This window comes from Triturus cristatus, chromosome 4_1 (assembly GCF_964204655.1).
Source record: "Triturus cristatus chromosome 4_1, aTriCri1.1, whole genome shotgun sequence".
NCBI lineage: Eukaryota > Metazoa > Chordata > Amphibia > Caudata > Salamandridae > Triturus > Triturus cristatus.
This window is the reverse complement of record NC_140585.1, coordinates 230,204,290-230,218,255: the sequence shown is the minus strand read 5'-3', so window position 1 is coordinate 230,218,255 and position 13,966 is coordinate 230,204,290. Positions and strand designations below refer to the sequence as shown.

At 42.8% G+C, this 13,966-nt stretch overlaps 1 protein-coding gene across 1 annotated transcript in view; it reads left to right on the top strand.

Moving 5' to 3' along the window:
- Positions 1 to 13,966, top strand: part of LOC146854160 (aldo-keto reductase family 1 member C3-like) — a 191,302-nt gene that overhangs the window by 136,291 nt on the left and 41,045 nt on the right. Inside the window, exon 7 of the mRNA XM_085651939.1 lies at positions 11,809 to 11,974. Within this exon, the coding sequence (XP_085508065.1) occupies positions 11,809 to 11,974 (166 nt within the window). The remainder of the gene's footprint in view (positions 1 to 11,808; positions 11,975 to 13,966) is intronic.

Below are 13,966 nucleotides of genomic sequence, written 5' to 3'. Positions count from 1 at the left end.
ATGGTATGTCTTAAAGACTAGCGCACTACTCCGTAAACTTTAAAAAATATATATATATTTAAAAATATAACTAATTTACCTACCTGTTAACATTTTAATAAAGTGGTAGAGAACCACAATAAAAACTACTACTTACCTATATTTATGAACCTAACCCAGAACACAGTTAAAATGTAGTAAAAAGAATACGACTGTGTTTTAGTAAAGACAGCCATTAGCCAATTATGTACTGCAGTGTCATTGGTATGTACCACACCATATCGCAATACCGTCGTATACCATGGATCAATATATCACGAAGGGACATATATATCTTTGTATTGCATTACCCTTGCATCATGCACGGTGTCGCAAGGGCAACGCAATACTCAAGTCAGATTTACCAAGCAATGCATGGCCACCATACGTCACCCTAGGTCGCCTTTTAAATGTGAAAAAACACAAGCAGCACAAGTCGCTGCCTTGCGTTACGCTGCACACCATATTCTGCATTCCTGCAAAAATGTGTCTACATCCATTCAGAAATGTTCACACTATGGGGCATATTTACAAGGACTTAACGTTGCACTAGTGTCAATTTTCTGACGTTACGGGGGCTTTTTTTAATCACCTTATTTAACAAGTTGCCGCTAACGGAATTTTTAAGATCTCCAATTCTGTTAGTGAGACTTAACGAAAATGAGATGCAAGGTGGGCGTTCCATTGCAAAAACTGCTGCTAACCCCACGATATTTACAAGCAATTCCTTGTACGGCGCTCCATGTCGCAACCAATGACAGATACGTCTGGAACCCTGATGTATCTGTCGGCCCTAAAGTCACGCATTACTGCAGTTGTGTAGGTCTGGTAGTTCTTCTAGTGCTGAAGGGTGCCAAGTGATCGTGCTGTGTCGGTATCCACCTTATTCCGCTTAAGAGCATCATTCATGTTCTTTCTGAAAAGATGTTTTTCGTCAAAGGCCATATCAAGAATGCCTATATACGGCACAAATGGCATTCTTACAATGCATGAATAACACTTATCACCAGAGCATGGCAAAGTACAAACTGCGCTAAAGCACAAATCTATATCTTAAGCTCTGAAATGAAGAGTGAAGCAACAAGCTGAGTGTCTTTTTTTTAGTGATGGTATTGGCATTAATGTGTTAGGCTCCATTTAACTCTCATTCAGGTAAGACTCAAACAAAAGGAGTGCTTGTAGCCCTTTAAGTGAAGCATTTGTGTTGGTAATGAAGTAAGAGTTCTCCCTCACCCACTACTGGTTGCTGCTCTAGACTCAAAAGCGCATGAAGTGCAAGTGATGCTGAATGTGTCCAGGTGTGGGCAAATTACTTGATGATACAGTCAGCATGTTTCACAGCAGCCGCACTGTTTCACAGCAGGCTCACTGGTAGATGCCAGATCCGAGCTACTGCTGGACCCCCTTTTTAGGTCTCGTCTAGGCAGCGCATGCACCGTCTCGTTGAGATAAGCAGTATATGCTTTAGTGAGGGAGTCTCCGCCTCCGTTTTCCTATTTGTTTTTGAGTGTGTCATTCAAAATATCTTACTTGCTATTGGGTTAGCGTGTTTTATGTCCCTCCTTTTTTGCTGCTGCTTGCCCTTCCTTTTTACTCGTGCTTGCTTGCTCCCTCCTCTCAGTGGTGGGTGGAGATAGCCCTGTGCATTCTAGACAGAAATACACATGTTTTTATTAGCAGCTGCTTATTGTGTTTGCGTCTTTTTCAAGATTAAATTTTATCGTACTGTGTTGTTGATAAAGAGCCTTCATACACAAGCATTGCTATGCGAGGACGGACACAGCAGCGCCATCCCTCAAAATACACACACAGTTATGTGTGAGAACAGAGACAGCAGCGCTATCCCTCAAGATACACACACAGTGATGTGCGAGGACAGGAACAGCAGTGCTATCCCTCAAGATACCACATACACACACAGTGCTCAGCGAGGAAGGAAACAGCAGTGATATCCGTCAAGGAAGAAGACAGCAGTGGTATCCCTCTACATACACACACAGTGCTCAACGAGAAAGGAGACAGCAGCGCTATCCCTTGAGATACCACATACACATGCACGGTTCTGCGAGGAATAAGACAGCATCGCCATCCCTCTAAATACAGACACAGTCCTCTGCAAGGATGGACACAGCAGCGATATCCCTCGAGATACACACACAGTGATGTGCAAGGACAGAGACAGCAGCGCTATTCCTCAAGATACACACACATTATTGCATTTTATTGTACTGTGTTGTTTTTCAGCCAAGCGCGTCATTTTGATAAAGTGCAAAAGATTTCAGCCTTTGATAACAGTCTGCCTTCCAGGCACAAACACAGGTTTTTTTTTCAGCTGGCATAATGTTTATAAAGTGCAAAAGGTTACAGCCCGTGCTAATCCTATGCCTTCCAGACAGAAACACACAGTTGTTTTTATTAGCAGCTGCTTACTATCTTTTTCAAGATTACATTTTATCATACTGTGTTGTCTTTTTAGCAAAGAGCGTCATGTTCATAAAGTGCAAAATGTTTCAGCCTTTAATAATCATATGCCTCCCAGGTACACATATACATAGTTTAAATCAACATTACAATTTATTTTTGGGCTGTGTTGTTTTTCAGCCAAGCGTGTAATGTTATTAAAGTGCAAAAACTTTCGGCTCCTGCCCACAGTGTGCTTCCTAGGCACACAGAAACACGTTTTTTTTTTTGCTAAGTTGGTGCCTGCTTTAATATCCATTTTGTTGGAGCCGCAGCCAAGGAGTTCACAGGTCTCTTTCTGATTATATGCTTTTGGAGTACAAACAAACACATAATTGCAAACTTGCTGCTTGGCTTGGTGTTAAAGCCGCACCCGAGTACTTCACAGGTCTTCTTCAGATCATGTGCTTTACAAGCAGAACAAAACAAATAACTTCAAAGTAGCTTCATAGCCCTGTCTGTCTTCTTGTTTTTATTAGCAGCTGCTTACTATGTTTCCGTCTTTTTCAAGATTACATTTTATCATACTGTGTTGTTTTTAGCCAAGTGTGTCATGTTCATAAAGTGCAGAAGGTTTCAGCCTTTAGTAATCATATGCCTCCCAGGTACACTTATACATAGTTTTAGTCAACATTGATGGTTTCATGAATACTGCCAGAACGCATGTCCACCCTCTTATCCTCCACAGGCTGCCAAGGACAGCACGAGGAAGAGGAGGATGAGGAAGCTGAGGCATGATCCATTTTAAGAATGCTGTTTAAAAACACAGCACTCTAGTCATCATGAGCACAGTGACAGTGCCCATTCCATCTTTTCCATTCCCATCATTTGGTTCTAATGGACTCTACTATTTCTATGCCGTGCCTGTTTTAAGCCTTTTCTTAGAGAGTGTGAAGTGTTCAAGATATGGGGAGAAATGTTTGCATCATGTCTGCTTACTGCCTAGCATAATATGTTTTTGCTGTTTATTATGATGGTTGCCTATAATCAATATGATAATCGAGATGGTGCATTTGTCACCGTGATGGTTTAGTCTTGTTGATACCTTAGTATATTTAACCTCTGCGTTTATTTTCATAACATATGATAGAATCGGCAATTACATACTATAAATACTCAAGTATTGAATCATAGTCAGGGACGGACTTCACGCTAGGACTGTCCCCCACGGGTCACTCCGGTTTGCAGCACCAACCAGACTCAATCAGAGGCGGCATCGTGGACAGTGAGAAGAAGCGTCCTTCTGCTAATTATCCAGCTGTTGTAGAGAATAGCTGACTGGCCATTGAGTTTGAACTTTGAGGCTTCCCAGCGCCGTGGGTGAGCAGGTCATGCAGTCTCTTTTTTGCATCTGAGAATTGTAGTGCTGAATTTATCATGGGGATAACAGGATGAGGATTATCATACTATATCTTCCCCAATATGTGCTCTGTGTGCTGACACTGGAACACGTTCGAGGGGCTCAATAAAGTTCAGTTTGTCCGCTGTGAAAAGATGTAGCCAGATATTTAGCTTGCCCGTAAGAATTGAATGTTATGCTTTGCAGATTTCAGGCAGAGCACCTATCACCAAAATTTGAATCTTTACAATAAGAGCACTAACTCAATTAGTTGCCATACATACAGTAGACATGTCTGACTTACACACTACAAGCTATTCCCTGTAACAGACGCATCAATTTTAGGAACTATTTAATGATTCAAGCTTATGGCCAAAAATGATAAGCATATTTTTCCAAGAAAGGCCTGTCCTTTGAGACACCTTTATCCTTTTTGCCAGATTATTGTTTTTTCCCCAAAATGCTCATACATAATGTTCATACATAAAAGGGATTTTGCTTTGCCAATCACTTTGGGTTTAGACTTTGTAATTACTACATTGGATGACTGTCATTAAACAGCTCTTGCAATCCAGCACACGGTTTACCTTAGTTACCTCAGCTTTGGCTACCGGTTGGGAGGTTCAGAGGGAGAGATGATTTCTCATAATCACAAACTGCGAGGCAGAAAGTCCTTGTGTACAATTGTAAGCACAATATATTATAGTATGGACTGACTGGGGGTGTGGCCGTGTAAAATAGCCGACTAGTCTCTCCTACCGGAGCTCCTGCCAGGCGCAATAAAATTCCTGAAAAATCAGCCAGTCAAGAGTCTGTAGACCCCCATAGACTGCACTGCGGAACCACAAGGAGTGGGGGTACTACCTGCAGGGTGGGAATTGCTGTGGAAACACTGCTGCCTCCATCATCGCCTGTGGACTCCCACGTGGAGCGGCCTGCAGCCTGCTGAGCTATGCTGCGGGGTGACATGGAACCAGGCCCAGGGGCATAGCGGACTGGCAAGGTCTGTGCTGTCAGCAGTGGTCGAAGTGGGGGGGAAAAAAGTAGGGGAACTGTGGGCGGAGAATCAGAGGGCGGGAATAACCCATGGATTGGGTCATTGGGCAGAGTCAGAGGTGTGGCAGAAAGAGCAAAACATCCCAATTTGTAGGTCTCGCCTGAGCCAGCGCATACGCTTCTCTGGCGAGACTTTTAGTAAGTGGGCTTCAGAAAATGCTACCATGGCCTAGAGCTTGTGGTTATGCGCGCGGGCGCGCCTTACGAGCAGAGGCGCCATCTGGCTTTCCTCGCATCGCTCGCAGGCACCCTTACAGCGCACGATCAGGCGCCATCTGGCTTTCCTCTCACTTGCTCCTAAGCACGCGCTTCAACGCTCCTCCCCCTCATAAGACCAACATGGTAAGCCTATTTTTTCTTAATCACAAGATCAGCTGTAAGCGCACGCTTCTCTTACTCCCTGCAGTCCATGCTACTTATCTCCAGTCTGTCTGCTGATTGCACTGCTCTTTGTGGCCGCTAATGTGCCGCTGCCTTCGCATTCCAGGTCTCTATGAGCCGCTCTTGAGATGTTAACTGTGCTGGATAGGCAGGCGTGTAAGTATTAACCTTTCACACGCCTCAGAATGTGCAAGCTCTGACATCCCTCACGCACTTCTTGAAGACTTTAACTCAACGCTCCTCCCCCTCACAAGACCAACGTGGTAAGCCTATTTTTTCTTAATCACAAGATCAGCTGTGAGCTTGCGCTTCTCAAACTCCCTGCAGTCCATGCTACTTATCTCCAGTCTGTCTGCTGATTGCACTGCTCCTTGTGGCCGCTAATGTGCCGCCTTCCCTCCGCATTCCAGGTCTCCATGAGCCGTGCTTGAGATGTTAACTGTGCTGGATAGGCAGGCGTGTAAGCATTAACCTTTCACACGCCTCAGAATGTACAAGCTCTGATGTCCCTCACACACTATTTGAAGACTTTAACTGTCTAACCAGCTACTGTCAGCACTTGTAATTGTAAAAATAAAATGTACAGTGCACCAAATCCTCGTTTAAACGCAGCACATGTACCGGTCATGTAACAGGTATACCTAAACCACGGACAAATCCCTGCTGGCCCAGCAGAATCCCTGCTTGCCCGTCATCTCCGTTTCCCATGGTGACACTCAGGGGTTGATCATGAGCGGCCACAACAGTCCCAATAGCTCCTCCTGCTTGGGGACACACAGTCGTATCCCATCCCATAATAATTTATCTTACATGGATGCACAGGAAAACCATTCTATTAACTCTGTACTTTCTACTTGCCAGTGTAAAAAAAATAGCATAACACATACATAAGTTGGCCCCTGTAGGCAATCAGTTTAGTTTACATGCACATTTCTCGTAATAAACGTGGTGCCTCTTTTATTCAGTGCCGCCACGTACATTTTAAAACATGTCATAAGTATTTGGTTTACACTTTGTTCACATTATAATGCAAGTGGGAGATTCCCTTGATATAAAGAAACATGCCTGTAGCGCAATATATTGCATTTCATATTTATGATGTATGTGTCTCACTAAGAGATGGGGACATTATGATTCAAGATCTTTACAGGAGAAGGAACATGTATGTGTGTGAATGTTCTGAAGAATGAGTACCCTGTGAAATAACAACAGCTTTAAAAATCAGGGGTCATATATCTGAAACGTTTGTGCAGTCACGAACAGTCCAATTTGGAGTTGGTGACCGCAAAAATGTTTTTGGGCTGTAAACAAATCACATTGTAGGATAGGCAAAGGCGTACTATGTACTAAAATGGGATTGTGGCTGCACCAATTCAATATTTAGAAAGGGCACGTTGATGTCATCCCCTCCACATACAGAATCAGCAAACGATATATCAATGGCTTCTACCAGAAGTCTGGTCGCAGATCAATGAGAATTTACCGGTTTCCAATTTGAAGTTGTAACAACTTATTCACAAAGGGGAACAGCTCCCCTTTCGACCCCTCCCCTTTGCAAATTGTTGATAACTTCTCAAAGGGAGAAGGCAGCATTCCAGCAAACCATTGTTAACTCTCATTTAAACTAAACAAAAGTATTTGTTGTTGTGAAATAAGTCCCATTCACTTTAAGGGAATCGGGTTTCTTACAAATTATTTATTACCAAGCAATCGCTATCACAGTGCTCTGCTAACATGTGCAGGCCACCATTCCTCTGATTGCCACCAATTAGGTTGAGGCACAATTTCCAACCTACTTTATGAATATTAATGATGTAGATTAGACTGAAGCACACTCCAATTGGCTGCTTTTCAAACCAAACTAATAGCACATAGATCGGTTCACAAAATTCAATACTGATTGGAAAAAGACAGGTTACAGATTGCAACTAATTTTTGCAACCAGCATTTGATACATCTGACCCCTTGTTCGTAATGCAAACATGAACTTGTCTAAATAGTGAAGTAATATATTTACACTGTAAAGATGTAATCACTCCTTCCTCCATGGTTTCAATAAATAAAAGTACTTTAAATATTAGCATCTAATACAAATAGATAACAAGCATTGACATAGCCAATAGGTCTCGCCTTTGGGACCTTATAAGTATTTAGGGGCATATTAACAACGTCCAGCGATAATTATCGCCGGCCGTGCTTTGCGATAAGTATAATATCGCAGGCTATCTATGGAATTTGTCGCCCTGGTAGCACGTTATTAACAACGCGTTACTCCAGGGCGGTTAAAAATTCCAGAGATAGCGAGGTTATAGCCCTTTTGCAAGGAACATCACTGGTTTTCCAGCGATGTTCCCTGTAAAATGGTGATAACCTTGCTGATACGACCCACAGGGTCGTATCAGCATAATCCACCCCAATGTTGGAGATAGGTAAGTCTGCATTTTAGCAGACGTTAGTTTTTGGAGAAAACAGCTGTTTTCTCCAAAAACTAACGTCTGCTAAAATGCTGGGGCAGCCTTATAAATATCGCGATGTGAACATCAGCGATATTTACAAGGTTGTCCATCTGGGGTATGCCCAGTGACGCCCACTTTGCATCTCATTAGAGATGCAAAGGGAGGCGTTGAGTAAAAGGGTGCTAACATGAGATTATGCATGTTAGCACCCTCTTGTAAATAGGGTGATAGTTTTATCTCCGCTTTTGTGGCTTTTAAGCCAAAAAAGCGGAGATAAAGCCCTTGTAAATATGCCCCTTAGTTATGCAGCACAATATCCTTACTACAACAACATTAACTGTCGCATGGCTAAACACTTATAAGGCCCCAAGGTAAGACCTATTGGCTATGCCAATGCTTGTTTGTATTTGTTTCCCATTTCACTGACGAGTTACAGCTTATTGCGTTATTTAATTCAACCAATGGATACACATTTTTTTTAAGCTTTAATATGATTGGTTGACATTAAAATACATTTACAAATTGGGATACGTTTCCAATCACAGAATGTCTCAAATACTCTTAAAAGTGGAAACACAAGCTATTTGTCTCTGAGCCATGGAGTTCCTGTCTTCAGCACTTTTTCCACAAGAGCAGTTCAAACATGAATGGCAAAATTTCCTAGTTTGAAAATGTTTTCCATATAATTATGGGTCTGCCATACTTGCCACATAATACATCCCCTGCTGCATAATTCGATGATTTTAACTAATAAATTGTAGCTCAAACAAATCAAAAGTTACTAAAAAATGTGACTTGTGCTGCTGTGAAGTGGACGGCCCTTTGCAAAGGTTGACAGACCACCTTTCTCACTGCTGCAGTTGTATGTTCCACTGGTACTAATAAAGGCAAAATGTCTGCAGAGACTGTTAGCATGGGTAAAAATGTCAAAATAAAGTATCAGAAAGTTTACAGTGCCACTGACCATAGTGCCACAACCTCTCCCCCACTCAACACCACACTGACCCACTGAGAGAAACTTGCACTGCCTTCAACTACAACCCAATTGTGCCCGCTATAAACTCCTGAATGTGACTCAATTAAAATTACGCACTAGACAAGAGCAATATGCGGCCTAAAAAAATTAACAACATCCTAGAAAAAGCAAACACTCTTAGGGAATGCAAGATTAAGTAAAGCACGTGAAATATGAGCAGGAACAACATGGTTACCTTAACGCTTTTACACTCACTATTCAGAAATTAGTGAGTGCTTTTGCCTGAAAAGTTAAGGCCATGACTACAGTGCCCAGAAGGGACCCATTTCAATGCTCATTGTTTATATTGTTACAAAACGTAAGCAGTATGGTTTAAAAAGACCACATTCGTGAACACACAGCTAGTGTACACATTTTGTTTTCCAATTCACCAATCAAGCTGGTATTTCAGTCCCTCCAGGAATGGTGCACTTTCCTAAACGGTCAAACAATGTTGTTCAAAGAGATTCGAGTAAACAAAGGTAGCGCTTCACTGGCTAACACTGTAAAGTGGCGCTAATATGTTTGGGTGTGAATAAAACCAATCTGGCCATTTTGTGACCACTCTGTCTTGCTTTAGTTAGTTATTTATTTAATTTTTCATATTGTGAATGTTTTATCTATCTCCTTCCCGAGACTGCACTTTGAAATTGAAAAGTGTCAGAAAAAGACAAAGTTTCAAGCAAAAGCGTTTTTCTTTTTTCGATCCATTTCTCAGAGGAACAAATAAAGGAAAGGAGGAAAGAGAGAGTGAGAACCATTTCTTGAAGTCTCGGTTTTCAGTAAGTGAGGAGGCGCGAAACAATAAGAGAGGGAACAAGAGGAAGAGGGGGGTGCAGCTACCAGTGGCAGAGCAGAAGTATACACTGCCTGGGCAAGAAGGGAAAGACAGAGGGGCAGATTTACAACTTCTGGCGTATCTCTGCAAATCAGCAGGGATGCGCCAGAACAGATGCGTCACGCAATCCCCCCCTTGCGCCACCACGGATGCGTCGCATTTACAATGCGGCGCACCATGGTGCAAGGAGGGGCAGATGCATGACGCATCTTGTGGCGTACGGGCGGCGCATTGCTGGAGTCGCGTCGCAAGCGCGATGCAACTCCTGCAGTGCACAGAGGCCGCCCATACTTAACGTGGTGCGTCACTCCTTACGCCTGCTTCAAGCAGAGGTTGTAGGGAGGAAGACCTCCACCCAGCTGCCTAAGGCCCGCTGGGTGGAGAAGAGAGCTGGGCTGCTATCTGCGTGTTTCTGATCTGGCTGTGGGCCTTGGTGTGCATCACGTCTCCAGTTGGGAGACGCGCCCTGGGCCAAGCGAGCTTTCCGCCTGTGCAGGTGACCGACCAGCATGCCGACGTCACATGACATCCCCACAGCTTGCCTACCAGTAGCACTTCTACTACCAAAAACAATGCCTTAAAAAGAGAATATTTTTGCCTTTGGAAGGCTGCTTACCAGAATAGTTTGATTATAATGCAAGAGGAATTAAATTCTACCATATTTGCTGCGCCCAGTGGACTCTGATCTGAAGCACTCGCCTGTACAAATTCATCTGGCAGTGTTTTCCAGGCACCTACATTCTATGTTGGTTTCCTGAGGAGTGGAAAAAAGAATGAGGTGACCATTCCGCCCCCTGCTTGTGAAGTCAGCTAGTCAACAGTGTTCTAAGAGCTCTGATGTAGGACCCATTCATCCTAAAGACAGGCTTCACTCTAGGTGATATCTCAGATAACAGCTTTCTTTCTAGTAATCGAGGAAATCCAAGCTTTGTCCATTCAACTCCCTATTTCAAGGTTGAAAATAATAATAAAGTTCTCCAAAAATATTTCCTTCATGCCCAAGGAGCCCTTATCTTTTCATGTGAATAAAAAGATTTGCCTAACAGCATTTGTTAATCAACTGATCTCGCCGAGAGAGAGAGCCCTTCATTCATTGGATATTAAACACTGCATAAAGTTCTGCATCTGAACAAAAGACTTTAGCATGTCCGACCAGTTCTCCATCTGCTCTGACGACTTCATCAGTGGGTGTTCCATGTCCATGCAAGGCTTTGCATGCTGGATTACAATGAGTTCTACATTCTACCACTCCATAACTGGCAGACCTCAACAAAACAGAATTGTAGCTCACTTCACTAGGGGCATGGCAGCGACAGTCCTGCTGTTCATGAAAGTACCACTGAAGGGCATTTGTAAAGCAGAAAAGTGGGTCTCCAGCCACTCCTTCAAGAAGAGGAAGATTCAGGATCCAAGGCATGAGTGTGGGCTGCGAAACCTGTTTCGTTAAGGGGACCATCACTTCCACCAGGCGAAAAGCAGACAATGTAACAATGCTGCTTTGGTAATCATAATTCAAGCAGGTATACCTACGAAAGATCCATTGCGGGTGAAGAAAAAGCTACTTGCCTGTAGCTACATTTCTCTAACATCGATAGCATTCATAAAGTCACATGTAACTAGCCCTCCTCCCTGTTTCTTACACTACAAATTATTACTCTTGAAAATCTGACATTTAGAGATGATGTGGAGATTGAAACTCTGAGTCTGTCCTTATCATTGGCCATAGTTCAGGCAATAAATGAGGTGGATCGACTACAGGTAGTCTATGTTTATATGACTGTATGTGTAAATCTATGCACAATAGCAGGTCTGTAGAACTGTAGTTACAGGTAACTTCTTCTTTATAAATGTGTCTCATGCTATTCTTCCTGCACTCCTCAGAATGTTTATTTATGACCTGACATTTGAATGACCCAGCGGCGTAGCAATAGCCCCCGTAGTGCGGGGAGGCCCCCTAGCTCCAGAGGTCCCCCTCCTGCAATATGCATGGGTGGCGGGCCCCTGGCTTCCTGGATACGGGGAGTGGGGGGCCCCCTCCATATAATTTGCTGGGGGGCCCCCTCATGTTTTGTTACACCACTGGAGTGACCACTGATTTGTTCTGGAACTAATAGTTACAAAATACAGTAGAATGCCAATTCGTGTTTTCTATATCTGTTTTACTGCACAATATAATTTAACTGCAGATTTTTGTAATATAATTGTAATGGTTTTGTTTCACAAATTCTTTTGTTTTATGATGCAGGATTGACCAAGCATCTCCAGTGCTCCTGGAAGATCCTGTACTTTTGAAGATTGGTGTAAAGTACAAGAAATCTTCTGCTCAGATTGCCATTCGCTACATACTCCAAAAAGACATTGTAGCTCTGGCTAAGAGCTTCAAACCGGAGCACATTAAACAAAATATTCAGGTAGGTATGTGCAAATGCATTGGTGAGATCTATGGAGCATGGACCTAGCTTCAATGCAACGGAGTAAGGTATTACAACTCAATGAATGGAAAGGGTGGTGTGGATGTGCCTGAGGGAAGATTAACTTAGCAAGAAGGTGAGGGGAAAAGAGATTAAAGAGGGAAAGATCTGGATGTTACTTGGGACTAGAGTTGGCAGCAAAGAAAGAGGAGAGATGATTTTCATTATTGTGGTAAATGGTCAGAGTTAGACAGAGAGATGTGTTGCATTAAGATTGCAAGCTTGCGGCACAGGAGTTCCTCTGAGATATGCTCTTGTAAATCAACAACCTTTGTCTACAATTAAGAACTTTCAAAGACCAGTGAGGGAAATCCCCCCTTTAACTTTCGAAGGCTTTAGATCGAATCTATTGCCACTATATAGTCACTATAGATAAGCAACTTGAAGAATGAGTATCACAAACCTTTGACTGACTGTGCTGGATCTTAATGTGAAGGGTCATTTAGACATAATGCTTCTTTTTTTCATTACAGCCTAAATGTTCTTCCTTCTGTCTGACCTTTATGAGCACTAGCTTTTCTTTTAATATCCAGCCCTGGAAATAGAACTGAAATTAGCAACGTACTCACCAATGGCTGGGGTTGGTTAGGAAGAGAGAGGGAGTATGAGGGGTAAGCTCTGGGTGAAATGCATGGAACTAATAGGCAGTTGCCTAGTCGAAATTTACTTCAGCGACCAGACTCACTGCGTCACTATTACTGACACATCTCACAGTAGATATTGTTTTTGTGTGCTGTAGTTGCCTAATTCATGCACACAGTTTTGAAGAGTGGTTCTCTACCTTGAGCGTGACTGGAAAAGTTACTGTTCCTGATTAATATCTCTCTCCACTGCTCCTTGTTGTGCTAAATCCCAAGCTCCTTCTGCCATGCACTTTGGAAGGAAGACCTGTGCTCATGCTTTGTTGTCTGTGATGTTCTTTACAGCCTAGAGCTGGATGTGTGCTCTACCACCCAGGTCTATGATGCATTTGTCCATGGCTATGAGTGGACTGAATAAGGTAGTGTAGGTTTTCAAAATCATCTCACCCATTGCTATGTCAACATCGACGTAGTATATCTGTGAGTGGGACCATTTAAATAACATGGTTTATAGTAACTGTTCTGCTGTTTCTTTGTCCAGTGACCCAAAGAGACCCTCTGACTTTAAGGAATTCATTTTGAATCCCAATACTGCTCAAAATCACGCCAATTCCCGTAGCCGGCTTGATGTGGTTGTGGTGGGGTTTGACAGGGTCAGAAGAATGTTATCCTCAAATATTGACTTCTCAATATGATGCCCTCAATGTTAGCCGTGTCTGATCCTTTCTACCACTGTTTTGGTATAAAAAAAGAAAGAGCTGAAGTGACAGTCGTTTTCCCTGTCTTGAACCTCTGCTTATGCCCATAAGCATTGAAAATCATACATTCACCCTTACTACCACCCAGAGTGATTTTTGACTCTCTAACCTAGTGTATTAGCCCCTCTTTAAAGCCCATGCGCATCCATAACACCTCCATCAATGCACAATCTAATATATCAATTTCTTTTTTAAATGTCCAAGAAGAGGATCACCATTTCTTTCAGTTCTTATTCAGCTACGTTAAATTAAGAGAAGTGCTTTCTTTGTATTATTTATTTATTTATATAAACGACTTGTAAAGCGCGCACATACCCATAGGTGTCTCAGCGCTCTGTGCTCCAGAAGGTATGGCTTAGAATGGAAAAAAAAAACTATTACATGAAAAGCTATGTTTTTGTTTGTTTCCTGAATGACAGCAGAGTAGGGCTAACCTTAATCTGTGAGGGAAGAGAGTTCCACAGTTTAGCAGTGGCAACTGCGATACTTCTGTTGCCCCAGTTGGTTATCTTGGTTCTAGGGACAACAAGAAGATTGGCACCTGCTGAGCGAAGGGATCTGATGGGAGTATATACCTGAAATGACTTCTCCAA